Source organism: Balaenoptera ricei, chromosome 9 (assembly GCF_028023285.1).
Source record: "Balaenoptera ricei isolate mBalRic1 chromosome 9, mBalRic1.hap2, whole genome shotgun sequence".
NCBI lineage: Eukaryota > Metazoa > Chordata > Mammalia > Artiodactyla > Balaenopteridae > Balaenoptera > Balaenoptera ricei.
In genome coordinates, this window is record NC_082647.1 from 114,277,504 (window position 1) to 114,305,041 (window position 27,538).

A 27,538-nucleotide genomic window follows, 5' to 3' on the forward strand; every position below is an offset into this window, starting at 1 on the left:
AAGAGTGTGTGGACCATACTCATACGTCAACACCAGGGTCCCCGCACGGTTCCCTGCACCCCGAAAAGTCACAGAGCTACCTGCCAAGTAGCACAAGTGCATGCCTCAGTGTGCAATCAGTAAATAGCACGCCTTGGGCACTTAAAAGAGTCGAACACCAAACATTGTCACAGGGGTGTAGACGTGCCGAGAAGACAACTGGGGCAACTGTCCTTGGGCTGGGGGGACTCGGGGACACCCCAAAAGCAGCTGCCAGACCCACCTGAGACAGGAGGGGACACCCTGGATTCTCCCTCTGCCCAGCCCTCCAGTCTCCCAGCTGGGGGGCCCTGACTCCCCAGGAAGAAGCCAAGGGACACGGGGGCACAGATGCAGGGGAGGTGTCAGGCCAGGGCGGACGTGACTTCTCTCTTAGTGAGTGAAATCTGACAACTATCAGAATTTACAAGTCTGAAAAACCTCCCTAGAAATATTTCAAATACTCAGAGAAACATTCTTAAAGAAAACCCAAATCAGGCTAATGTGGTAGAAATTCTCCCATGAAGCTTTAAAAAAACAAAAACTCCTGCGTAGTTAATGCAGGCTTCTTTGCCTCTGAAACACAATCAGCTCCCTAGACTCTTCTACAAAGGATGCAGGAAGTCATACAGAAGGAGATTGTGGCAATGATTTTATTTGCTGCAAACACCAACGCTCATGTCTGGAGACTTGGGAACCTCAGGCTGCCGCGAGGCACTTCTTGATGAAGTGGGCCACCAGCCGCTGGGGCCGCTGCTGGTACTCGGCCAGCACCTCATGGGGGCTGCTGATCTGGTCACCTTCCAGGCGGTTGAGGAGCGTGACGCACACCACGGCCGCTGCAAAAAGCAAACGCCAGGTCAGGGCAAAGAACAGGATTCCAGCTTAGCTCACAGATACCAGTGTCCAGGCCTCAAGGGAAGGCGCCGACAGTGGCTTCTGATAGAGAACACGAAAAAGCTGACAGGGCCACACTATCCTGTTCTGTCCTTATCCTTGCCTGCCTTTGTTCCCAGAGATTCCCAAGCAAACCCCAGGACCAGCTCGGGGGCCCTGCACTGTCTTGAAAGGCAAGGTGACGTGACAGCTGCGAGGCAGGAATTCTGGAAGGCAGAGCTGGACTTCGAAGGGTGAGGCCAGGAACTGCGGTGGATTAGCCCCAATTCAGAAATCCAAAGAGCTTTGAAGGCCAGATTCATTGTAGAGTCGGCAGCAAAGCCTGCCCAGAGCCGAAGGGGGGACTTTCTCATCTTTCTGGTCTCTCAGTGGCACGTGAATCCCTGCAGAGACACTGAGGACCCTGCCTTGGACCACGTGACAATCCAAGGAGATCCGAGCACAGGGGTCCAGAAACACGCCTTGGGGGCAGGGCGGGTGCAAGGCCAAGGCTGGCGATGGGCGGGGCCCGGGAGGACGTGGGGGGTGGGGGGGGGGAGTAGGGGGAGCTGCGGCCTAGGGACCCCACCTCGGAGGCTGCAGGCATTGCATATGGCGGCGAAGACGGTCGACTCCATCTCGATGTTGCGGATACCAGCCTCGTAGGCCGCCCACAGGTACTCCTGCTTGTCCTTCTCCGAGTAGGAGCAGAGCGCCCCGTCCAGGCGGCCTTGCCCTGGGAACGTGGAGAGCTGACGCTGGCCCGGGAGCGCCCACCTCCCATCCCCCCACCCCCCCGGGCACGCAGTAAGCGCCTACTGCATGCCCGCCCCGCCCCCCAGACAGAGATGCTGTCCAGCCCGACGGGCCCCGCCTGTCCTCGACCCACCGGCCCGCGAGGGAACCGGTGCTGAGACGCACGCCCGCAGCGGTGCGGAATCCCGGGCGGGAGACCAGCGCGCCCCTCACCTTCGTAGAAGTCCAGAGTGCACATGGTGTTGCCCACGACCGTGGGGAACTCGCCCAGGTCCGCGGAGCACCGCGCCAGCTCCTGCACCAGCCGCTCGTCCAGATGCGTGTTCCGGACCACCCGCTTCCCAAGGACAATTTGCTCTAACTCCTGCTTGAAGCAGGCGTCCACCGCCTGCCGGGTGATGACCACGGAGCCGGGCTCCAGACCTGCAGGAAGAAGCGGGTGTCCCGGCTGCAAGGGGCGGTCAGGGAGCGAAGGGCCCCGTCCACGCACTATAACACTGAAGGGTCAGTCATGCCCTAAAAAGAAATAGGTAAGGATCTCTTTTCAGCACCAGATTTTTTTTTTCCTGAAGGTAAAGTAATGAATGCGTAGACGCTGCAGAAAATACAGAAAAGTGCAAAGAAGAAAGTGAAATTGACGAGCGGCCCATCCCCGCAGATCAGCCTCTTTCAGTCGCTGCTGGAACTGTCTGGGGCCCCCTTTACCAGTATGTGTTCAGCTGGTCCCTGTTTTGTACCTTTTTATTATTTCAGGTTTTGAGTAAGGAACACTGGGGCACCTCAAACCCGGCTGCTGCCGTCACCAGCTCCTGACGCCCTGGCTTCCCTCCAGGACTGACCCACCGGAGGTCCTGCTTCCTGTGCCTCCCTGGGCGTTTCCAAGATTGTACAGACGTTACTCTGCTCCTTGCTCTTTGGTCTTATAATAACTTTGCTTGGGATCTGACCAGGAGCCTTTCCTACTACTACACTACTACTTACTTTAATGTGATATTGGTTTTCCTAAACAGTTAGGGAGGAAGAAGAAGCCAGGAGATCTGTCCCAGAGCCCCACATCGGCCGCTTTCATGAAACATTCCCTGGTGGTGCAGTGGTTAAGAATCCGCCTGCCAGCGCAGGGTACACGGGTTCGAGCCCTGGTCCAGGAGGATCCCACATGCCGCAGAGCAACTAAGCCCGTGCGCCAAGACTACTGAGCCTGTGCTCTAGAGCCCGTGAGCCACAACTACTGAGCCCGCCTGCCTAAAGCCCGTGCTCCGCAACAAGAGAAGCCACCACAATGAGAAGCCTGCGCACCACAAGGAAGAGTGGCCCCCGCTCGCTGCAACTAGAGAAAGCCCGCACGCAGAAATGAAGACCCAACATAGCCAAAAATAAGTTAAAAAAATAATAATAAAGTATAAATTGTATCTCTAATTTAGTTTAAAAAACAAAAAATGTGGCCAATTGCCAAGCTCTGGCTCTGCTTGCCCCCTGCATGTTCATCTGGACTTTCTCTCCCTTGCGCTTTGTCCCTGTTCTGGTCAATGTAGACTCTCCTCAGGTGTCTCCCCACACCAAGTGTGGACCTGGAAGAAAGCTCAGATGGTGGCTTTCATGAATTCATGGGGCCTAGAATTTTCAAGCCACTTCAGACCTCAAATTGGAGGGTGCAGACCCCCTCCCAGTGTCAGCTGCTCTTCCTCACACAGGCCCTGCCCTTTTCCGGGATGCCTGTTGGCCATTTCAGAATTCTCACATCTGACAGAAACCCTGGAGTCACCCGGTGCTCCCTCCCGAGTGGCGGCCCATGCCAGCCACCCACTGGTCCTATTTTGGGGTTTGTGGGGACACCATGTCACACTTTGTTGTCGGGGGTTTGGGGTCTGGCTCTCTAGTTGATCTCTCCATTTTTATGGGGCAATTTTGGGAGACTCAGAATCCACCCTACTCCCTCCAGAATTCTCTCTCTGATTATTGATTTTAAAATCCCTCCAAAGCAAGAACTCAGGAAGCATTTGCTGGGAGCTCCTCGCCGACGCTGGTGCGATGTGCACAGCCGGGAGTCCATTGGGTCGATGGCATCACAGACTAAGTGTGCACAGCCTGGGAGCTCGCGGTCATTGGAGTGTCTTCCCGAGAACAACTCCTTTCAACTTTGAATTACAATCTGCAAACACGGATGGTATCCATCAATCTGTCTATATAGTGAAAAGAAAAATGAGATAACGTATTGAGAAGATTTAGGGCCTACAGCAATCCTCTTTCACAGCGAGAATACCTAAATTTTCAAATTACCATAAATGCAGGGGAGGTCAGGCCTAGGCAGTCAGAAACAAATGCACAGAGGCCAGGCCGATGACACCAGACCTCCTTCCAGCAGCTCCCAGCTCCTCGGCAGGAGCGAGAATTACTAGAACCCAGTTTTCAGCAGAAAAACCGGCCCAGAGTTGGGACATCAGAGTAAAACAAGTTTGCCTCAAACTAGTTTGGCTGAAAACTCAACATGATTTTTAGCGTTTTACTGTCTCATTGCAACCTCTTCTTTCTTTGTTGGCTTTGCGATGTTAAAAAAATTATGTTGCGAACTGGGGGCTTTTAGGCAACTTAAGGACACTTATCTTAATTTTGTATTGCATCTCTCTCTTCCCCCTTTGACTTTCCTGTAGGTTTTCTCATAAGGTGCTTCACATCCTTGCAGGAATAGAGAGGAGTGAGCAAAGTGAAGGAGAAAGGCAGAGAAAAGAGGGATTAGCAAGAATAAAAAGAGAATCAAGCAAACAAGAAGGCACACGTTGTATAACTCCAAAAGGACGGGTTTTCGGGTGCATGTGGCCTGGTGCCTTTCTGTGCCTATCTCTGGGGTGTGGGTTGGGAGAAGTAGCTGGACCAGAAAAAAAATAACAAAACGCCTGCTGCTGCTGAGCTCTCCTTGAGCACGGCCCAGGGAGGAGCTCTGGGTCCCCACGCTGCCCACCCGGGTCCCTGTGGCGCTCTGCACACTAACCTATCCCACCAGAGGTGCCGATGCGGATGAGGGTGACGCCAGAGCACCGGGCGTGGTACAGCAGCTTGATGAGCTCGTGCAGCATGATGGCAATGGAGGGGATGCCCATCCCGTGCTAGAGCCAGGGAGAAATGCCAGCGTCACGCTCTGGTAGCACCTCTGTGTGTTCTGTGGTACATTGCTAACTGGTGGTGAAGAAGATGAACTTCCTAACGTACATTTAAAAACTATGAACACTTGGGGAAGTGTAAAGGTTTGCACGACGCTGTCGAATGGATGACCCCTTTGACCCACACCACCCGTGGAACAGATGGCAGCTGAGGACCAGAGGGCTGCTGTTGCTAGGTAACAGACAGCTGATGGCGTGGGAAGCCCCGCGCACGTTTTCCCTTTTCTCCACACGCTCTGCCGCAGCCAAACTCTGTAACTGGCTGGTGGCTCCACCTCCGCGGTTCTGCCTGTGCCATTTCCTCCGCCTCCGCATCCCCAAAACCGCCCTTCTTCAGAGGCCCTCCCGGTGCCACGTCTGCGAGGAGCTGCCCCTGCGGCCAAGGACTCTTTGGAGAACGTGTTAGTCCTGCAGTCTTGCTCGTGGGAAGTGCTTCCGTGGATTATCTCGACCTGAATACGTCTTGGCTCTTGGGTGTGTTCCGGGTGGTTGGTGCCACCAGACGTCTCAGCTGCCCAGAGGGGTGGGCCCCCGTCCCAGCCTCAGGGGCAGCCTTATTGTAGGGCAGCACTTCCTCTAAAAATGTTCTCCTCTGCAAAGGGAACCAAGACTGGAAAACGAGAACACCAGAGGTTTCTGCGTTCACCCATTGCTGAATCGCACGTGTGTGAAGTGACACAGGCGGCCGGCGAGGGGGCCCCCTGGTGCCCGGCTCTCCTCGTGGCCCTGGTCCAGGCAGAGCACCGCCCTCCTGGGTCTCCAACCTGGGTGCTCACCGTGTGCGCACAGCTGGGTGGGTGTGCGCGTGTGTTTGTACGTGTGTATCTGTCTCTGCTGGAGACGGGCTCCACCACCTCTGCAGCCCATCCCCAGGCTCCCCTCGACTCCTGTTTCCTCTGTCAGGCTGTGTGCAGGGCGGGGATGGGGCCTGCAGAGACAAGGGCTGAGCCCACCACGAGGGCAGGTACTCACGCTGACCAACAGCACCGGGCCCACTTTAAACATGGCGTAGCGGTCGGTGCCCTCACAGATGTTGGGATAGTCTGCACCTGGGTGGTCAAGGCCCAGCTCCACGGCCACGTACTTGCTGAAGGCTTTCATCCGGGAAGGGCTTCCCCCAACACACACAAACTGCAGACAGAGAACAGAACCCCCATCAGCACAGGCACCGCACCCCATCTGTACAGCAGGGGTCCTCAAAGTGCCCCCCACCAGCGGCGGCAGCATCTCCTGGAACTTGCTAGAAATGCAGGTCCCTTCCTTGGCCCCCCCCCCGCGTCCGGGGAGCCAGTAATGTGTGCGCTAAGGAGCCCCCCGGGGATTCTGACGCTCCCTCGAGTTTACGAAGCACTGGTTCACGGACTCACAGCTCAGCGCAAGAGGCCCCAACAGTGCAGAGCAATCAGCTCCACACAAGGCAGGACAACCACACCCTCGCCCTCGCCGGGCAGGAAGCCCAGGTTCCACGCCTGCCCGGGCTCCGTGCACCGTGTGCACAGCAGCCCACTGCACTGGAGAGAGCCTGCGTTTGGAGTACGATGCTGCGGGCCCTCAGTGTGCAACCAGGGCCCCACAGCCCATCTGTAACGTGGGCTTCTACGCGCTGTGTCGCCGGCCAGCAGAGGCCCAAATGGCCAACCTGTGGGAAGAGCCGGGGGCCAGTGGGGGCTCGGGGAGGCGCAGCCGTGCGGTGAGCAGGGGGCTCTCGGAGAAGTAGGACCTTCATCTGCAAAGTGCCGTACGTGAAAGCGTCCGAAGAGAAACAGGTAAATAAGCCCGTCTTAAGGACTCGGTGATCAAATAGTTACTAGTCTCTTAAGATAAAAAGGAAAATTCTGTAGCCTAGAAAAAATTACAGGTTAAACTTAAGGAAAGAATGAAAATTGAATGAATTAAGAACACATGGAAAGGAAGGGAAGGGATAAATTGACAGATTGGGATTGACATATACACACTACTGTATATAAAACAGATAACTACTAAGGGCCTACTGTATAGCACAGGGAACTCTACTCAGTACTCCATAACGACCTATATGGGAAAAGAATCTAAAAAAGAGTGCATATATGTATATGTATAACTCATTCGCTTTGCTGTACACCTGAAATTAATGCAACACCATAAATCGACTAGACTCCAATAAAAATTTAAAAACAAAAAAAACAACAACACATGGAAAGTCGTCCCTCGGTTTGAAACGAACAGCGCAAAAGATCTGGGTGGCTGGCAGGACGTAACCTGGTTATGACTTTACGATCGCATGAGGCAGCCCCGGACCTAGGGTCAATGGCTTGTTTCAGTTTTGAATTCTAAACGTTAGCCCACTTTTCCACACGGGGATCAGACACTTTAAAAGTCCTCTGCGAGGATAAGTCAGGACCGAACTAGCTAAACAGATGGATGTGCATCTTAAATGACAGACAGCAGACACATGCGACTGCTCCTCCTGGGTATCCCTCGCTCCCCTAGAAAAGGATTAGTGTCTGCTCCTTTCTAGTCTCTCAGTGAAGCATTAGGAAATTTATGTTACATTGTTTCAATTATAGGAACCAATGCGGCAGTCTTCGTGACAGTTTTCTTTCACTCAATAGTTCATATTCTTGAAAGGTAACAATTTGCAAAAATCCGATAAACATGTAACTTCAAGAGCCCGTCCTCTGTCACCTCGGCCCTGTGTGGTGCAGTCTACCTGTGTCACCTGAAAGGGGGGTAATCTTGGGGCAAATGCCCAGAATCAAAAACCCTGCTTTTACCTTCACGTCTCCAAACATAGTCGGGAAGTCATGCGTGCCGGTGCTAAGGCTGAAATGGTAGAGTACGTCTTCTTTCATTGCAGCCACGTGGGGATTGCAAAGCTGTACAAAGTCGCTGTCCCAAAACAGGAAAGGAGGCAGTTTAGAGAACCAGCATCCAGGGGCCGGCAGGACCACAGCGGCACCCTGTGCCAGCGAGGTGTATGGGCCACGGAGGGCAGGCCGATCCCAGCCTGCAGAGGCTCCCACCCTGTCTCCGTTCCTCCCCCTCTCCTTCCCCTCACCCGCTCGTCACACCCAGGGCTCCTTTGGAGGATGATCAGGAAGAACTCAGAAGAGCACCAAAAAGCACAAAGATCAAGGGAATTCCCTGGCGGTCCAGTGGTTAGGTTTCCACGTTCTCACTGCCAAGGGCACGGGTTCAATCCCTGGTCGGGAAACTAAGATCCCCACAAGCCGAACGGCTCCACCAAAAAAAAAAAAAAGTACAAAGATCAAAACGCCAAATCATCCCATATAAAGCATGTAGCCAGTTGCTACCCAACCCAGGTTCATTCAACATATAAACTTGGATTCAAGTTAAAAATAATACATTTATCACAGGAAATGTGGATGGATGAGAAGAAAAAAATCGCCTCTAATTCTCCCACCCAGAGATAGCCTTTCCAATCTGAGGCCTTTCATTTTCATTTCCTTGTCTTGTTTCACTAGCCAGCACTTCGCTGGTACAATGTCCGAAGGGAGTAATGAGACAGGACATCTTTTCATTTTGGTTTTTCTCAGTGCGGTTGCTAGAAACTTTGTGTGGCTCACATTATATTTCTCTTGGACAGCACACTGCTGGCCTGCAATAGGGGTCAGCAAACATTTCCCATAAAAGGCCAGATAGTAAATAATTTTTCCTTGCAGTTCATAGGGGCTCTGTTGCCACTTCTCAGCCCTGCTGTTGGCCCATGAAAGTGGCCACAGACAACATGCAAATGAGTGTGGATGTGTTCCAATAAAACTTTATTTACAAATATGATGCCCAGGTCTAGATTGCAACTCCAGCCTTAGACACGCCTCCTTCCACAGCTGTGCCTTCCTGACCCCACTCACAGGCGTGCTGCCAGATGCCAGTGGCACAGAGGGAAGCAGCCATGGGTCCCCAGCAATCAGGACTTTCTGTTTCTTCCTTCAGAGTCACACTTTCCGCCCAGAACCCACGAATCACATTTCCTTCTCATTCTAACTCTGTGAGAAAAAAAACCATACAGGAAGAGAAGTTCTCAGCAGCCTGTGATTTGTAAACACCATGACGTGACTGACCCAGGCCGCCCGCACGTCTTCCTCCACTGTCTCTGGTCCCTGTTCTCTCTGGAGTCCATCGGTCATCGACCGTAGATGCCCAGGCTCCAGACCGAGGGCACCTGCTTCTCTCTCTCCTGCATCTCCTCGCTTCCTTCCTTCGTGCTTCTCACATTTCCCTCCGATTTCCCTAGAATGGCATCCAAGTTAACTCACAGCCGAACAGTCTCAAAAGGCTGATGTAGAAAAGATGCGAACAAAATATTGAAGAGAGACGGGATCTTTTTCTAAAGGGGAGGGTGCTGGTGGACTGGCCAACACCCTGAGCCCATCACTAAACTGGCAGCAGGACCACCAGCAGACTGTGCTATTGGCACTGGGGCAGGGACGCAAGAGTCTCCCTCAGGAGGGGCAAGCAACCCGCCCAAGCCAGAGTCTGCACTGGACCCAGACCAGTCCTGACCAGGCTTACTCTCCTGGGGCAGGGAGGTCTCTTTCCAAGGGACCAAATCCAGTTGGGACAAACCCCAAGCTTTCCCAGAATGCCTTCTTGATCTCCAGGCCAAGCTGAAATTCTGAAGTCATAACACAGCCAGAGCATCTGAAGCTCCTTTAAAGACAAATATTTTACTGTAATTATGGTTCTTGTTCTCCTTCAGGATGTTACAAACACAGAGTACAAACAGAAGGGCTAACGGCCGAGCATCGGAACTGACAAAACAGAATGTGAAAAAACAACTTTGTGTCATATTTCAAAATAGAAAACTTTTCTTTCCTCTTTCATTCCAGGAAGAGGAGGAGAAGGAAATAGGGTGTAACTGTGAAGACCAACAAGGGTTTTAAAATATGTAAATTGGACACGTAACAGTGAACAGAACAAGTATTTTTGTTACTGAGGTATAGTTAACTTACAGTATTGTATTAGTTTTAGGTCTATAACATAGTGATTCAATTTTTTATAGATTAAACTCCACTTTTTAAAGGATTTTAAAATAACAAGTCAAAGACATATTACTTGGAAAACTATTTTTCTAGTCTACACACGATGTCAAGTGACTTTATCTTGCTTTATTCTGTCACTTTATTCATTTAACAAATATTCATTGAGTACCTACTCTGTAAAAGAAATGGGTGAGATGCAAAATGAATGAAACTCGGCTTCTGATTCCAGGAGTTTATCAGCAGGGTAGGGAAAACACGACTGACCGTTCGACAAACTGGCCCAGACATCTTGCGCCGCATGCTCAAGGGACTGGCAGAGAACGAGGAAGGGGCTCTGGGGCAGGGAGGAGGGGGGCCCTCGGCTGAATGTCACACAAGCACGCCTCAGGCCCTGTGCCAGGCAGAAGGGATGCAGAGATCAGCAGGATGGAAGACATTCAACTGCGGTGGAAACCATGTCATTAGTGGTGGTGCGTGTAAGTCATTCGACATCACAACTGCCACAGAAGCTAGGTTCTACCAGTCCCCGTCGTAAAGGCTCAGGGTCACACCTTTAATAAGAGGCTGTGCTCATGAGCTGGACTTCAGGGGTCCTCACAGGACACGCTGGCCTCTGGAGGGTGGAACATACAAGCTGGTATTGACCATAAAACGATGGAGGGAGGGGAAGATAATGACTAGCCAACGGGGAGGGGTCACTGCTCAGTGGAGCCACATCCAGGGCACCTGACGCCAGGCCTCCCTTCTCCAGCCTTCGTTTCAACCACCCGCTCAGCCAGCCTCCAGGATCCTCAACCCGGGAAGGCGGCCGGGGTGGGGGGGGGGGAGGGGCCGGGGGGGCTCGGAAAGTGGGGACAGGGCGTGTTTGCTTGTCAATGATTGAAAGCAACCAGGGAGGGACTTCCCTGGTGGAGCAGTGGTTGAGAATCCTCCTGCCAGTGCAGGGGACATGGGTTCGAGCCCTGGTCCGGGAAGATCCCACATGCTGCGGAGCAACTAAGCCCATGCGCCACAACTACTGAGCCTGCACTCTAGAGCCTGTGAACCACAGCTACTGAAGCCCACGCACCTAGAGCCCGTGCTCTGCAACAAGAGAAGCCACCGCAATGAGAAGCACGTGCACCGCAACAAAGAGTAGCCCCCGCTCGCCGCAACTAGAGAAAGCTCATGCGCAGCAACAAAGACCCAACACAGCCAAAAATAAATTTATTAAAAATAAAAAAGAAGCACCAGGGATCCTACTAATTCAATTAAAAATTCTCTCTACAAGTACTATTCTCAGGGCAGCTCCAAAACTTGAAAATGGACCTCAGGACCCATGGGGAAGGAAGGGGGGGGGGGACAGGTGTCCGTGTGGAATTAGGTGACCCACACGTGCGAGTCTCCAGAGCAGTTCCTGAGGAACCTCCCAGAAGAGAACCAAGGAGCCCTAAGCTGGGTTCCCAGAGGGCAGCATACGGCCCTGGACGTCATCAAGGCGAGAGGCCACCAGAACCAGGAGAGGCCACCGCCCAGGATGGGGTGTCCCAGGGAACCCCAGCAGAGGTAGGTGGGGAGGAAACTGGGAAAAGTAGTGGATTTCAAGTCCATGTAGGAATTGGGATTAAGACATAAAATTCTTGCTTTTCCAGTGATGAAAAAATTTTGTATTTTAGGGCAACAGGAGAACATTTTAAATATAAAATTTTTCTCTGCCTGTTTCCGCCTCCCCCCCACTTTACTGTATATTGTGCATCTGCATTAACCAGACCTCCTTGGGAGATAACCTTCCTTCTTCATCTTGTGAGGGGCCATGACGACCCAGGACCCACTACTCACTTTGTACCTGTAGATCTGGATCGTGTACACTGTCAGCAACACATCATTTAACATACAGCCCTTTGTCTCAAAAAGTTGGAACTGAGGGCCATAGTTAAAGAATTTCTTAAAGCCAGGGAGGATCCTCAAATTTTTTGTGAACGGATTACCAAGATGGGAAGCCACTGGTCTGTGGTCTGACTAAACTGACCAGAGCTGATACTCAGAGCTTGATAGGAATTTTTTTGTGTGTGTGTGTGGGGGGGGGGGGGGGTGGGGTGTTCTCCCCTAAGCTAAGTGAGGGAAAGTCAAACATTCCAACATAAATGAATGGGCATGTCAGTCCTTTGATACACTGAGAAGGCCACCCAATTCTTTGAGGAATTAAAAACAGCTGCCCTTGTTTTACAAATCTAGTCTTTACAGGACCTGAGGGGTGCCTTTAGAAACATCTCAAAGTTTACCAATCCTTTCACCACTCCAAAATCCTCCCCTGTTTATCTTCAGAGGCTTGTAGGTATTGAGGAAGAAAAAAAAAATCCTGGCCTTAAGGGAACAAAGTCCTCCTAGGAGGAACTTGCCTTTCTCCTTCTATGCCTTTGAGATGCAAATATTCTACCTGATCACCTCCGGGAACGATTATCTCTTTGCAATTCTTCTTCATAAATATTAGTAAAAAGGGTTTGGCCCTCTAGCCAGGCAACACTGTTGCATCTGCCAGAAACCCAATCTGAATCCAACTTCTTTTGTAACTGAAGGGATTTCTATTATTGTTCCTGACTCAGGGCTGAAATTGCGGAACTTTGGGAACTGTGGGGTCTCTGTCTGTGTGTCTGTATGTGTCTAACTGTATTGTCGATGTGTAGTATTGCCAAAATTAATTTGTTTAAGAGCTCTATTTAATTGGCTTAAAGGAAGTTGGCTGCTACTTATATACATACCTAGAAATATAAAAGAAACTATCTCGAATGAATTTCAGAATCGTGCGAGCTAAGATTGATTTTAATTTCATTAAAATTAATTTTAATGAAAGCAAATGGTTTAATTAATACAGACATGTCTTTACAGTCACCAACATTAAGTATAATACTCTTACTGTACCCAGGTTCACTAGAAATCACATAAGATCTTATTATTCCTGTTACAAAATTTGTCAGCAAGAAAAATGACTTGGTATGCTAAACTTTTAAGTGAATTAAATGGAAATGATGAGAGTTTTGGTGTAAACTCTAAAGGAATAATTATGTTTTAGGAATGTCTGCTTAAAAATAGTCTCTCCAGATTTAGATAACTTGAAACTTTAGAGTTCTGTTAGATTAAGTTAAGTGATTAAATTTTGTTAGATTAAGTTTTGTTAGATTAAGTTAGATTAAGTTAAATGATTCTATCCAGAATTTATTTCCAAATAAGATACTGAAACATTATTAATTACTGAACATAGGCTTCCTTTTACAGAGAAACTAAAGATATTTAGGACTATTAATAAAAATATATTTGGTGCCACACTAAGACATTTTCTGTTAGAAAAAAAAAACGATGTATTTTCTAGAAATGGTAAATAGTATGTATAAGTTTGCTAACGTGTGGCATGCTAATGTTTGGGATGCTAACGTAAAAGTTCATAATTGCCTACTTGTTAGTTTCTGCTGGATACTAGGTTTTAAGGTTAAGAATTATAATATATATGTAACTAAAGCCACTAAAATAATAAGGGAAACATTTCAGTATGCAAGGAAAGTAGGAGGCATGTTTTCAGCCAAAGAAGGTATGAGGAATGGAAATCATTTTGTTCAAGGGAAAGAAATTAATTCTGTCCTAGAGCTGGATTTTTTCTGCATAATCAATAAAGTAAGTGACAAAAGACAGAACGTTATGGAAGGTGTGTGGAAAAGGGAACCCTGAGAAAAGAGTTCTGTGTGTGGTGAGGCTGGGATTGCATTGAATTGAATTAAATACATTTGTTATTAAGAGTAGCTGATGCAAGACTGGAGTTTCATTTTCTCTCTCTGTTGAGAGAGTAAAGTTTTCTTGGAATATTGAGTAGCTTTTGGTAATGGATTGTGTAAGTTTCTTTGCCATTTAGTGAGCCTTTTAAGTGAGCTGTGTTTGCTTGTGAAATATTTTATTGTCACTTTGGTTAAGTGAATTAAGTATTGTTCCACAGTGACCTATATCCTATTTGACCAAGTGTTTTAAACCTTTTTTGATATTTTGACAAACTCCCAAATATCAAATTCTCCCTGAAGTTCTTTTGACCTCTAGCTAACCTGGGGGTTCTTCAGAGAGGACCCCTGAAGCACCTCAGAGAGAGGAATATTAAACTAATTAGGCTTATTTGGTATGTTAAATTACATGGGAAGCATTGTCAAATGAGTGGTGATAAACCTTCTTAGGTTACATTGTATGGGTAAGTATTATTAATATACATACTCTAGAAATTATATGGAGCTCCTAAGAATCTGGTATGTCCTGGTAAATGTTTATAGTCATAATTCTAGTTCTTGTCTTAAAATGTTGTATGTCACAGCAATAACCAAGTTTCTTTGACAATTGCATTGTAATCAGATTTTTAACCTTGCTTTTTTAAGTCTTTTGTCATTTATAGACTGCTTCATCTTCAAAAAGATTCATAGAAAGGACTTTATGGGAATTCCCTGGTGGTCCAGTGGTTAGGACGAGGTGCTTTCACTGCAGGGATCTGGGTTCAATCCCTGGTTGGTGGTTTTGTTTTTTGGGTTTTGTTTTGATTTTTGGCTTTTTTTGCCACGCTGTGCAGCTTGTAGGATCTTAGTTCCCCAATAAGGGATTGAACCCGTGCCCCTTGAAGTGAAAGCGCAGAGTTTTAACCACTGGACCGCCAGGGAATTAATTCCCTGGTTGGTGGTTTTTTAATCTGTTTTCCAGATATAAGGAAACTCTTCCCCTCAAGCTAATTATGACTTACAGCAATTTGGGTAAATTACTCCCTTGTAAGTGGAATTGAGACATTTATCTTTTCTTTCTACCTGATCTCTCCAGAAATTGGGAACTCTGAGGTTCCCAGCAGCTTTATCAGGTAATAAAGTTAATTACCTGATAATTGTTAACTGAGGTCTGTATTTACTGCCTCAGACTTACTTCTCAGATGATTCCTTGTTTGCTATGTTACATTACTGTAGAGTTTGTTTCTGAAACTTATCTCAGTCATCTATCTTCAGATGAAGATCCCACGTGCCATGACCTGCAACCAGGGGATTATGCATACGGGGAAAGATATCAGATAAAGGACTCTTTACAGCCACCTTGGAAGGGACCATATCAGGCCTTCTTAGACTTCCACTAAGACCAACACTATCAGCACCATGCAAGCTAACATTACCACCAATATCACTAAGTGAGACCATCCTACCTGGCCAATTTAATGACACCTGTTCTGAACTTGGCCATAAATACTCCTTTTCACTAGATGTTAAATATTGGGTAGCTCTTAACAGGACTCAGTAGACCTATGGAAAAGTTTATGGCCTTGGCTTTCCCTGGGTTGGTTAGGAAGATGCATAGTTGCTTTCCCTTGGGCTTAAGTTCACCTGCAGGTATCCTTGAAAACAACCCCTGCCAATCTGCCTTTAATATGAGGACTCTGGGTTTCTATCAGTTTACCAGTGGTATGACCATTTGGCCGAGATATTTGTTAACTCATCTTATGACATATGAAGAATCAAATTTCTTTTCTGAATGATCATCTTCCAAATTTAGTAAAAATACTGGGAAAATGGTTTGGTTTAGGAGGATCTTCACTTAAACGCTTACTAATGACATTAATTTTACTGTCAATTTTGATCACATCTATTGCTCACTATAAATTAATGAACATGCACAAGGTACATGCAAGGTAAATTGGCATAAATTCTACTGGACAACTTGGAATTGACAGTCCTTGCCAGACATCTTACTAATACAACCCCTTAAAAGGAAAGAAACGAGCAGGCTATTAGGTCTGGACATCAAGGGACACGATGGACCCAGGGCAGGTAAGCAACCACCCTAGCATCAAAGGACCAAATATTTGATCACCCAAGGCTTTCTATCAAAAGATTAATGATCAGAAGGGGGAAACTGACAAAAAAGTTCATATTTTAAATTTTAAAACAAGAAAAATTTAAACATAGCATTTCCTTTGCCCATTTGGATCTCCTCCCTTCCCTTTAGTGTGGGTTGTGCATCTGTACTAGCCAGACCTCCTTAGGAGACAGCATTCCTTTTCAATCTCATCAGGGGTCACAACTCCTTAAGAGATAACCTTCCTTCTTAATCTTGTGAGGGGCCATAATGACCCATGCCCACTACTCTGTACATGTAGATCTGGATTGTGTAAACTGTCAGTAACACATCATTTGGTATTATTACCCTTTGTCTCAAAAACGTATATAACCATGCTTTGACCTCTTATGGGTGAAACAATGCTCAGAGCTTTCTGAAAAGCTGTCTCCTGAGGTTATAATCCTCAGATTGGCTCAAATAAAATTTTTCCTTTCTTTCTTAGATCAACTACTGAGTAATTTTTTCATCAACACCACAATGCACAAATATACATAAAAGAGTGGCCATGTGAATCACATAGTGGAATAATGAAAAACTGCAAAGAAATAAGGAAAGTATTGAAAGGTCAGAACCAAGAGAGAGCTGGGAAAGAAGCAGGGACTGTGACTCAGAAGAGTGTCCAGATGTAAAGAAACCCCACTGGACACAGGTCTGGGCACCGAGCAAGTGCCCAGACGTCCTTGGGAAACAAACATCCCAAGGCTACGAGCGGCGGCCCTGGCACCAGGTGCCAGGGGTCTTCAGCCAGCTCAGCTGTATGCCCACTGAGTGGTCAGTCCTCCAGGCTTCAGGCTCTGACACGAGAACCAAGGTGTCCACGTGTGTCAGCTCTTAGAAAACTGTGTGGCTCAAAGTCATCACAGCGAGCCGGAGCCCAGCAGCATGCAGGTCAGAGCCTTACTTGTGATTTCCAGGTTTCTTTGTTTCAGCCCCTGGGGAGGCCATCTCTCAGCTGAGGCAGGACCCTAGGAGAAAACAGCACAGAGTCTGTTAGAAGTAATAGTCAACATTTTAGGAGCTTATTTGAGCGCACTTCGATTGGAGTCATTGGTCGACAAGGGAGCAGGGGAGCGGCAGACGGAGAGAAGGTGGAAGCAAAGCAAGGACGTGACTGACGGCTGCAGCATGAGGCCCAGGGGGCCTGTGTGATTGGTTGTTCATAGCATTTTGATTTTGTAGCCTGGAGGCATTTACAGCTTAGATTTCAGTTTGCTGACACAGGCTGCCTCGGCATTAGAGCCACCTCAGTCCAATGGGTTCCTCGTTTAATTAGTTGAACACTAGTGGATCCCCCCAATAGGAACCAAGGTCACTCGGACCGTCAGCAAGGCCACGCTAACCTGTGGAAGGTCAGTGCCATCAAGAGGAACTCGACACATTTACATCACATACACGTACATATATAAGACCTGGAGGGTTGCTAATTTCAGAGAGGAGCTGGCGGAAATGTGCCCAAAGCAAGCCTGGGTTGGCATCTCCTACTCTGGTAGAAAACCCTTCTTCACTTCCTGGTCCCTCAGCCAAGACTGCCTTGACCTAACAGACCACACCTGGGTGCCTCACGCTTCTAGAATTTTAACTTTCCTCCAGCAGGCCTCAAGGACAGCTCAGGGGGCAGAGAGGGGCCCGGCAAAGGCACCAGCTCTTGAGGGCCTGCCATGAAGGGAAGGGAAAGACCTGGGGAAGGTAGGGATCAACCCCTGCCCTAGCCCCAACTCCAGAACCAGAGGAAGGGAAAACCATGAGACACAACCGCAGTTCTTACTGGGGCTCAGCCACCAGAGCACTGACCCGACACCAGTCCCTGCAGAGCTGAGCCCAAGCACCTGCTGGGTGAACTCGGTGAGTGGTCTACGGTGGAGCCAGCTCCACCATCTCCAGGCCACGTTCTCAACCTGCTACCTCACCAGCCACTTACCAGAAAACCAGCCCCACAAAGCTAAAACCCAAAGCCCTCTTTTTAGAAAAAAGGATTGATGGCCACTGTTACACAGTTAAATACTGACCATTTTTGGCAAATTCTGAAAACCAAAGAATATTGTCATAGTTAGGTCTGGAGCACAGATTTTCCTGGAGTGCTGCCTTGTCTCTCTTCACCTAGCCTTCATCCTCCCTTAGCATTTATAGGACAATTCTGAGGAAATGTCAGCCGTGAGTCAATTGCAAATTGATTGAACCCAAGGAGGGGGGTTATGGGAACCTCCTCTCTATAGCCACTGGGTCAGAAGCACAGGTGATAACCTGGACTTGTGATGGGGGGCGGTGGGCGGGGAAGGCGAGCAGTCTTATAGGACTGAGCCCTTAGCCTTTGGGGTCTGACACTGTCCCCAGGTAGATAGCGCCAGAATTGAGTTGGATTGTAGGACCCCCTGGTGTAGGAGCTGGTGTGGAGAATTGCTTGGCGGTGTGGGGAAAACAAAGTAGAATTGTACTTGGTGATCAGAATCTTAGGTCATAATTTGCCTTTACAGCATCCATCAGACAAACTGATGCAGACAGCCCAGCTTCTGAAGAAGTCTGGCTTCCAGGAAATGCAACCCCCGGCACCTCCACCCTTCAATCAGCAGCCGCTGTCCCTCTGGGATCCACCTCAATGCCTGCAGTAAGTGTAGACGTGCTTTCCGGGGAAGTCAGCCCACAGCCCCATTATCGGCTCTCCCTTGTCCACTGAGAGATGAAGTAGGGCTTGGGGTCACCTCCTCCTGCAATCCGTCCCCTCCAGGCTGCTGGCTCTTCCTCTGGGGGTAGGGGGTGGGGAGCTCAGAAAGAGGAAGAGTTAGAGGCGCCTTCCCACAGGGCAGCAGCTGAATCAGAGATGCACAGTGCACCCCAGAAGGTCCCCAACCCCTATTTTCCAGGAAAGGAAACTCAGCCAACAGAGAAGACATCCTGTCTGGTCTTGCAGAGAAAGTGTTACTCTCTAGGCTGGGTGGCTTCTCCTGCCCCTGAACCAGAGAACCCGTTTTCCCTGCCTCGGCCTTGCCCTCTGCTGCCCCAGACCTGGGCTCCTTCCCGAGTCTGCTCGGGGTCTGCTTTCCCTTGTACTCTCAGTGCCGGGTGAGTGCTCCCCTCCAGGCTGTGACCCCGCCCTCCCCCCCACCCCCAAAGCAACTCCTCCTTGGGCCTGGGCCTGATCCTGTGGGCAGCAAGGCTTTACTGAACCAACTCTGTGCACACAAAATCGCAGACTTCTTTTGCAATGTTCTAATTGGAAATTTCCCCACTAAATATCTTAACACACTTATAGGTGGAGTGAGCACACAGGCAGGTTGGACTGGGAGTCCCGGTATAATCGCCAGAGCCACATTTCACTCTCAGAAAGACCTGGGTGTGGAGGATCAATGATAGGGCCACCACCCCCCTGCCCACTGAAAAAGGTCAAAGGTGGGGAGGAGGTGAACCTCTCAATTTACTTCCCCTGAGACCAGTTAGAGCAGAAGCGGGAGCCCAAGAGCCACTCCACTCTCACCGGCAGGCTGGTTGCTCACCCAGACTCCCCCTTATTCCAGAGGCCACCAGCGAGGGGAGCGGGCCCCACTGCTGTGAAAGGAGACCCCGGTGATGATTAAGAATAGAGTGATAACCACGCATGCAGGGGCACAGGGCGATGGTGGAATTTCAGAAGAAATTTTCAAGTTAAAAAAAAATGCATAAACTTGTAGGCAAACAAATGACACCAGTCATTCCTGTAAACGGGGAATGCTACCTCCATCAGCCACTGCAGCAACCCCCCCATAGTGCACCCCGAAGGGACTCAGGATGGAGAAAAGCAGGACACTGGCCCTAGGTAGTGAAGATGCACATCAAAGGAATGATTTCCATGAGCCCAGACTCTTGCATCTTCCTATACACAGAAAAGCACTGAAATCATTGAGATGCCTGCTTTTCTGATTAGTAGTAATCTTTTAATTACATGTTTGTTTGTTTTTCAGCAAAACCCTCTCTATATCCTGGCTCCCCCCTTACCTCTTGGGAGCAGTCCCTCAGAGCTCTCTGCGAGGCTGTATGCTGGGCTAGTCCTCAGTAAGGCCACTGCATAAAACATACTTCCCAAATTTTAGGTTGTGCATTTTTTTTTCAGTCAACAAGCTGCACTATTTTTTCCAACCGTCAAAGGAATCAGGAAACAGGCCCAGGGGATGCTGCAGTCCCTTTACCAACGAGGCCAAAGTTTGGTCCACTGGGGTTTAACACGGAGAGCAGGAGTTCCCCAGGGTCCACTGCAGTCTGTTCAACTCCAGGTCACAACTTAAGGCCTGGACAAACACTCGTGGGGGGATGCCCCACCGTCTGCTCTGCACGCAGAGGCCCGGGGCGGGCACTGTCCAGCACTGCAGTGTAACTAGGAGAGGTCATTCATAGGTGAGCTCATTCAGAGAATTTAGGGAATGTTTCTGACAACCGCTTTTTCAATTGCTGTACTGAATTCATGTTATCATGCGCCTGGACCTGTTTCCTCCAACAGATAATATGTATGTGCATTTCCTAAGGACACACGCTTGACATCATACAGCGGACTTCCAGCCTGGACGTCATCCCAGGTCGAAACCCGTGGCGCAGCCACTTCGTTTCGTCCGTGGCCGAGAAAATCCAGCTTGCCAAACCCCATCATTGAATTAGCGCTGCAGCACTGTCCAACCAGGAAAGACTCAATGTGGTTGGTCTGCCCCGCCTCAGCCCCTGCAGCTGTGGATGGAGCTGCAACACCAGGGGGATCCGGGCACTTGCCTGGTACCTTTAGTTCACCTTTTTAGTAACTTAATGCCTTTCTATTTAAGTATTATGTGTAAGATAGCAGAAAGTGCTAAGCATTGCACACATCAGTCATCCAATGTGTAAAATCACCAACAGGCAGCTGTCCCGGCTCCTCAGGGTGCACCTATTCAGGTTAGAATCCGCACCCGCTGTGGTGTGTGTGATCTGAAGAGAGATGAGAAAGACCCAGGACTCTGAGAAGCTGGAGTCCACTGCAGCAAACATGAGTGACCATGAGCTCCAATGCAGGTCGGCTGAGGGAGAGCCACGGAAAGGTGCAAACAGCGCCCGGAGGTCTATCTAGCTCAGCGTGAGGAATGGGTTGTTTATTAGTGGTCCCTGACTAGGAATAGCCAGGAAAAGATGCGGCAGAGAGAGGACAGGACTGACGGTATTTACAACAAGGAGACGTGAAAGCCCACGAGATGTGTGGAGGGTGCAGAAGAAACAGCTCAGCCAGCCCAGCATGGGGAGATGGGATTCAGGCACTGGTTAGGGGCCAGGTGCCCAGACAGCCACGTGTCACCACCGACAACATGACACCATCCTGGGGGCGACCGGGGGACTCGGAAAACTTGGAAGCAGGGAATGACAGTCAGAGGTTTGTATATTGGATCCACACAAAGGGCTCCAGAATAAGCCACTGTCACATAACAACTGTTCTGAGCTGAAGACTTTGAGTTCCCGAAAGCCCATACCTGCCTGAACCTAGAGACTTCCAAACATGTCACGACCCCTCCTAGGAAAAAAACTCTTTTCTCTGAAAAAAACCCAAACAGATATTGTCCTATCTTATATCTCATCTCTTTTTCTAAGAGACCATTTGTCTCTCCGAAGTCCTCTGTGTTTCCCTAAGTGCCCTTTTGGTCCCACCCCCTTCTGTCATTTTCTCTCCCAGAAGTGCCTCTCTGCCTCTCCCCACCCCCTTTTAAGATGGTATATAAGCCCCAAATTCTAACTACCTCCTGAAATCACATTTTTCTCTGAACTCTCCCATACACACGTAAATAAAAATCTCTTTTCTCTTGCTAATCTGTCTTTTGTCTTTTTAATTTGAAGTCCCCCAAGAAATGAATCTAAGAGAATAGAAGTTTCTCGTCCCTGCAGTTGGATTTGAGGGGCACACAGCGTGAGCAGAGATGCAATCAGAACAGGAAGGTGTGGCACCCTTCCGCATCCAGGAGGCGACTCCAAAGGGCTGGAAGGTAGTATCAGGGTGAGGCTGCCAGGGATGCCTGTGTCAAGTGGGAGGACAGGGAAGGAAGGCCACAGTGTGATGTACCAAGCAAGGGGTGAGGTTGGACGTTTCGTCAGAGGCACTGGGTTCGTGCACAAGGTGCCTGCAGCCATCACCCGAGGCAGAAATCCTGGGGGATACAGGGCCGGTAGGAACTAGGGGCCTGGGGCCGAGTCCAGTACTAGAGAAGCATGGACTTTCCACTCTGTCTTTCAGGGGGCAGCAGGGTCCCAGGTGAGCCCTGGTCCAGAAACAGGGCTTCCAGAATAACTGATGGCTTTCCCACAGCCCAGCCGACCGGTGGCGTGAGACCCTGCTCCTGAGGACAATGCTGACCTGGAGCCTGTCTTAGAAAACATTCCTTCTAACACTGTCCCAAGGGCCGCCGGTGTCCTAAAGGTGTCTCCTCTCACCTTCCAGGACCCCATGTTCTCTAAACAGGAGGGTTTCACTAGATTCCGGCCCGGAGGTGCCACCTCCCAGAGAACTCCGATCCTGGCTCTGGGGTCTCAGGCTCCTCGACTGTTAGGGGACCCTATGGTCCCACTGCCTGGGGCGCTGAGCCAATGAACACACCAGGTGCTTCTGATTAAAGCAGGAGCGTTTACTGCTGGTAACAAGTAAGGAGACAGGGAGCTAGCCATCCAAGCACCGTCTCCCCAGCAGCAGGATGGGGACGCTTTAAGCCAAGGGCACATGCATACTCATGAAAGGGCACATGTGACCTTCCGTGTAGACGGGAGCTCTGGACGCCCTTGCCCAGTGGACAACATGCTCCAACACACAGTGCATGTGCAAACATGGCGGCAATCCCACCCTTGGGGCAGAGATTTTAGCGTTAAAAAGAGGCAAAGATCACTCTAGGTTGACAAAATCCAGGCACCTGATTGAGTAAATCACGTGGGTCCCAAAGGTCAGCATCACCATCCCTTGGGCACCAGTTAATCTGGTGGTTGGGTGCTTAAAGGGGTTTGGATCCTGCAAAACAGCTCAAGAATGTGCTTCAGGCCGATCTTTACCTTTGAAACAGAACTGGGAGTCTTTATGACTGATTTCTTGTCTTTGCTATGGTGACTTCTCTTGCCTGAGAACAGTTGGTTGTTCCTGAGCTATTTGTTCTTTTTAAAATCATTAATTACTGAGAACTACTCTTTGTTTCCACCTGAGACACAGGAGGCCATCGCTCACCTTCCTCCCAACCACCATTGAAGGGAACACAGAGCGTTCCGAAATTCGCACTCTAGCTCTTAATATGGGCCTGTCTGCGCCCGTTACAATTTCTCCGTTGCCCGTTCTACTCCCATGGGACATGACATTTTCTGGTTTGACCCCACCCCTTCCTTACTTAAGATTGTCTCAGCAACACTACCTTTGCAAAATCAAAACGCCCTCCAGTTGGTTTTGTTTTTCTTGTTTTGTTTTTGTTGTTGTTCTGTTTTATTCTAGTTTTAACCCACTAAACCAAATTCAGATAGGTGGGTTACTTTGGCATATAGGTAAGTGTGTAAACGTTTATAACATTTTTTTTTTAATGAACGTATTTCAAAAGCGAATGTGTGTGTGTATATGGGAGAAAGGGAGAGAGAGAAGGGGGCAGGGAGGAAGGGAAAGAAATGTTCAGGGTTTACCTTTAAGAAGTGGGAAAAGCTGGAAGTTTCACTTTTTGCTATATGTTCGTTTTGGTTCTTTTTTTTTTGTAAAACAATGAGTTTGTATTAATTTTATGATTAATGAAAAAGTCCACTTGGACAAAAGCCAATGTAAAGAAAAATTACTTTGTCTGTTTCAACTAAAGTGTTACTTCAGTGCCCACCAGGGCTGAAAGTCCTAGAAAAGAATATAATTCATGCCAGATAAACCTGGCTGAATTAAGGAGTCTAGTAGAGAGACAACTAGAAGGTCAGTTTGGCCTCTGAAAAGGGAAAAAAGTCATGGAAGACTGGCTGAGAAGTGGGAGAATGGAGCGCAGTGCTGAGAGTCCGGCAGAGTGAAAGCAGACAGGATGGGAGGGGTTGGCAGGGTGGGAAACCCAGATGGAGACAGTCTTTCTATTCAGGGAAATAGCAAGTCTTTTAAAAGCCAAGGTCACAGCCAACGAATAGAACCAAAGGTCTCTTTGACCCGGAAAACAAAAGTGGGGAAAGATGGGCCAAAGGGAGGCCAGGCTAGTCAGGGCAAGGTGGCAGAGAGGCGGACGGAAGGGCGGAAAACAGCCGAGGGGAGTGCAGAGCGCAGGGTCGCCACGCCAGGAACCGGCCTCGCAGGCCTTCCAGGAAATGGCCCCGTTCTAACCTGGATTTCAGACGGGGTTGCTCTGCAATTCACCATCGGCTGGGAGCCGCCCAGGGCAGGGCCGACCTCTGGCGAGGAGGGCCAAAGACCGCCAGTCCTGGAGGTGGGGCGGTGGGGACAGGGAAGCTGTGGGCCGGTGACCTTGAGTCCCCGGGTCACGCCCCGACCCCGGAGCCGGCGAGGCTGCCCCAGGTGCCAGTCTTAAGAACAGCCCGCTGCGTACAAGAGCGGCAGAGGGACTCGCTCCCCGGTGCAAATCATATTTGTGTCAGATACTCTGTGACTGAACTTTCTCTTTTGACCTGCCGGACACCTCGACGCCAATATTTTACGCTGTGACACTTTGTTCTCTGTTGGCTCAAGGAGCACACCTGAGTCCATTTGAACTCTGCAAGTCCGGTAACGATCATTCTCCAAAACGTAATTTCCCCTCTCCCCCCACGAGAAGGGGACGTTCCAAGTGCTCCCGATTCCCTTACCGCTCAATTTGGACTGAGGAAGAGCTGCCCAGCTCCGCCACGCGCGAATCGCCTCCGCCAGGTGGACCTAGCATCCGGACGGCGCCCTCCCGGCACCCCCTCCCGTCACATCCTCCCGGCACCCCCTCCCGTCACATAATCCCCGCGCCCCCTCCCCGCACACCCTCCCCGCGCCCCCTCCCCGCACACCCTCCCCGCGCCCCCTCCCCGCGCGCCCTCCCCGCGCCCCCTCCCCGCACACCCTCCCCGCACCCCCTCCCGGCACCCCCTCCCCGCGCCCCCTCCCCGCACCCCCTCCCGTCACATCCTCCCCGCGCCCCCTCCCGGCACCCCCTCCCCGCGCCCCCTCCCCGCACCCCCTCCCGTCACATCCTCCCCGCGCCCCCTCCCGGCACATCCTCCCCGCGCACCCTCCCCGCGCGCCCTCCGCGCACACCCTCCCCGCGCACCCTCCCCGCGCGCCCTCCCCGCGCACCCTCCCCGCGCCCCCTCCCCGCGCGCCCTCCCCGCACACCCTCCCCGCGCCCCCTCCCCGCACCCCCTCCCGTCACATCCTCCCCGCGCCCCCTCCCGGCACATCCTCCCCGCGCACCCTCCCCGCGCGCCCTCCGCGCACACCCTCCCCGCGCACCCTCCCCGCGCGCCCTCCCCGCGCACCCTCCCCGCGCGCCCTCCCCGCACACCCTCCCCGCGCCCCCTCCCCGCACCCCCTCCCGTCACATCCTCCCCGCGCCCCCTCCCCGCACCCCCTCCCGTCACATCCTCCCCGCGCCCCCTCCCGGCACATCCTCCCCGCGCACCCTCCCCGCGCGCCCTCCCCGCACACCCTCCCGTCACATCCTCCCCGCGCCCCCTCCCCGCACCCCCTCCCGTCACATCCTCCCCGCGCCCCCTCCCGGCACATCCTCCCCGCACACCCTCCCGGCACATCCTCCCCGCGCGCCCTCCCGTCACATCCTCCCCGCGCACCCTCCCCGCGCGCCCTCCCCGCGCACCCTCCCCGCGCCCCCTCCCCGCACACCCTCCCCGCGCCCCCTCCCGTCACATCCTCCCCGCGCACCCTCCCCGCGCGCCCTCCCCGCGCACCCTCCCCGCGCCCCCTCCCCGCACACCCTCCCCGCGCCCCCTCCCCGCACACCCTCCCGTCACATCCTCCCCGCGCGCCCTCCGCGCACAGCCTCCCCGCAGATGGCCCCGCGTCCGCGAGCCCGAGTCGCCTCACCGGCAGGTCGGTGCTTCCCAAAAACAGGGCGCTGGCAGCAGACACTTCCCGCGCAGGGACCGCCAGGGGCTGCGCCCGACGCGTGCCGAGAGCTACCGGCGAGCGAGTGGAGTAGGGCCGCCCGGGGGTCCACCCCCGCCCGCCAGCCCCTCCTCCCCTCCCGGGGCCCCTCCCCTCCCGGCGCCCCCGCCCCACCCCCGCCTGGTTTCTTGTTCCGCAGCGGGCGGCGGCGGGTGACCAGCAGGTTTCTCAGGAAACCAGTTGCCCCGCCCACGACACCTCCCTGCGGCTTCCTCCCCGCCTGACAGCAGAGACGTGGGGGACAGAGATGACTGCCCGAGGTCACCGCTCATGCCAGAGCCGTTTTCCACGAGCTTTCTGCCCCATTGCTTTCACTCTAAACCATTAACTGGTGCTGTCTGTAGTGAATTTTCCCTCATGTGAAATTACCCTGGTGCCCTTGGCCTTGCTGCGTGCTGGCCGGTGACTTTCTGAACATATCCCTCAGATGGGAACAATGCCCATTGCTGCAGGGGTCGACGAGGGTCAGATGAGATACAAAAGCCTGTTATGATTTTTTTTTTTAAAATGTATTTATTTTTGGCTGCGTTGGGTCTTCATTGCTGCCCGCGGGCTTTCTCTAGTTGCCGCGAGCCGGGGCTGCTCTTCGTTGTGGTGCACGGGCTTCTCACTGCGGTGACTTCTCTTGTTGTGGAGCACGGGCTCTAGGCACACAGGCTTCAGTAGTTGCGGCACGTGGGCTTAGTAGTTGTGGCTCGCAGGCTATAGAGTACAGGCTCGGTAGTTGTGGCGCACGGGCTTTGTTGCTCCGCGGCATGTGGGATCTTCCTGGACCAGGGCTCGAACCCTTGTCCCTTGCATTGTCAAGCAGATTCGTAACCACTGAGCCACCAGGAAGCCCCTCTGCTGCTTTTTAATGTACAATCTGGCCAATTTTTGAAGATGTTAGGGTTAGGGCTCGAGTTAAGCCCATTGTAGGGTGCAAAGTAGCTCATTCTCTTCCATCATCATATCTGCTCTAATTCCTGACATTTATTTCCACTTTCTTTCCATGCTGCCTTACTTGTTATTGCACTGCTCTGCATTCTCCTCCTTGAAGCTATTCTCTCTTGTCTTTCCTCTCTTCCACTAACTTCTGCTTTACTTTTCATAGAGCGTGACCTCTGGGCCCATTTCAGGCAGATCTCAGGCTCTGTACTACATCAGTTAACAGGGGTTAGAATCCCAGCTTTCTCCAGGGATGCTGGCTTTCCTACGTGTATCTGGGCCTCCCTTCATGGGCAAGTTGACCACCAAATTGAACATTAGATTTCTGAAAGCTGAGAGGATGATTGAGTACAGTGTCAGATATTGTGTCAGGAACCTTGTTGAAACTTATTTTGATTAATCTTCATGAGAGCCCTTGGATAGGAAGTATCTCCTTTTTCTTTATGTATTTATGTATGTATTTAGTGGCTGCGCTACATGGCTTGTGGGATGGCCCGTTGGGGCTGGAATCCGTGCCCCCTGCATTGGAAGCGCAGAGTCTTAACCACTGGACCGCCAGGGAAGTCCCGGAAGTATCTCCTTTTGATAAAGGAGGAAACCAAGGCTCAGAGCTAAGCTCTGTGAGCTGGGCTGTGGTGAGCTGAGGTTGCCAGATGCCTGTCACAGAAACATCAGGACACTGGAAGGGTGTGTGTGAGTGTGCATGCACGCACATATGTGTGACAGTACTATTTCATTAAACACTTTTCCTGCTGGTTTTAACTGACAATTTATACTTAGTATGATCTAGCTATATTTTTTATCTTTTGGCAAAAGTGCTTTACTTCAGAACAATTAGATGGAATGTGCAAATCTTCCATTTTCATAACGTTTGTTTTCTA

The 27,538-nt window shown here is 50.9% G+C and overlaps 1 protein-coding gene across 2 annotated transcripts; it reads right to left on the bottom strand.

Annotated features, from left to right (window-relative positions):
- Positions 1 to 653: 653 nt before the first annotated feature.
- Positions 654 to 25,789, bottom strand: UPP1 (uridine phosphorylase 1). 2 transcript variants are annotated; one of them, XM_059934358.1, is made up of 8 exons: positions 25,650 to 25,789; positions 16,566 to 16,629; positions 7,559 to 7,673; positions 5,778 to 5,936; positions 4,637 to 4,751; positions 1,864 to 2,073; positions 1,484 to 1,630; positions 654 to 857 (listed from the first exon to the last, which is right to left on the bottom strand). In XM_059934358.1, exons 2-8 carry the CDS (start codon positions 16,607 to 16,609, stop codon positions 718 to 720), a joined length of 930 nt encoding a protein of 309 aa, XP_059790341.1. In that variant the 5' UTR covers positions 16,610 to 16,629; positions 25,650 to 25,789; the 3' UTR covers positions 654 to 717. The 2 variants fall into 2 exon arrangements, with proteins under 2 accessions (XP_059790341.1, XP_059790342.1); XM_059934359.1 differs by lacking the exons at positions 7,559 to 7,673; positions 25,650 to 25,789 and having other exon boundaries at positions 16,566 to 16,626.
- Between the last annotated feature and the right edge of the window lie 1,749 nt (positions 25,790 to 27,538).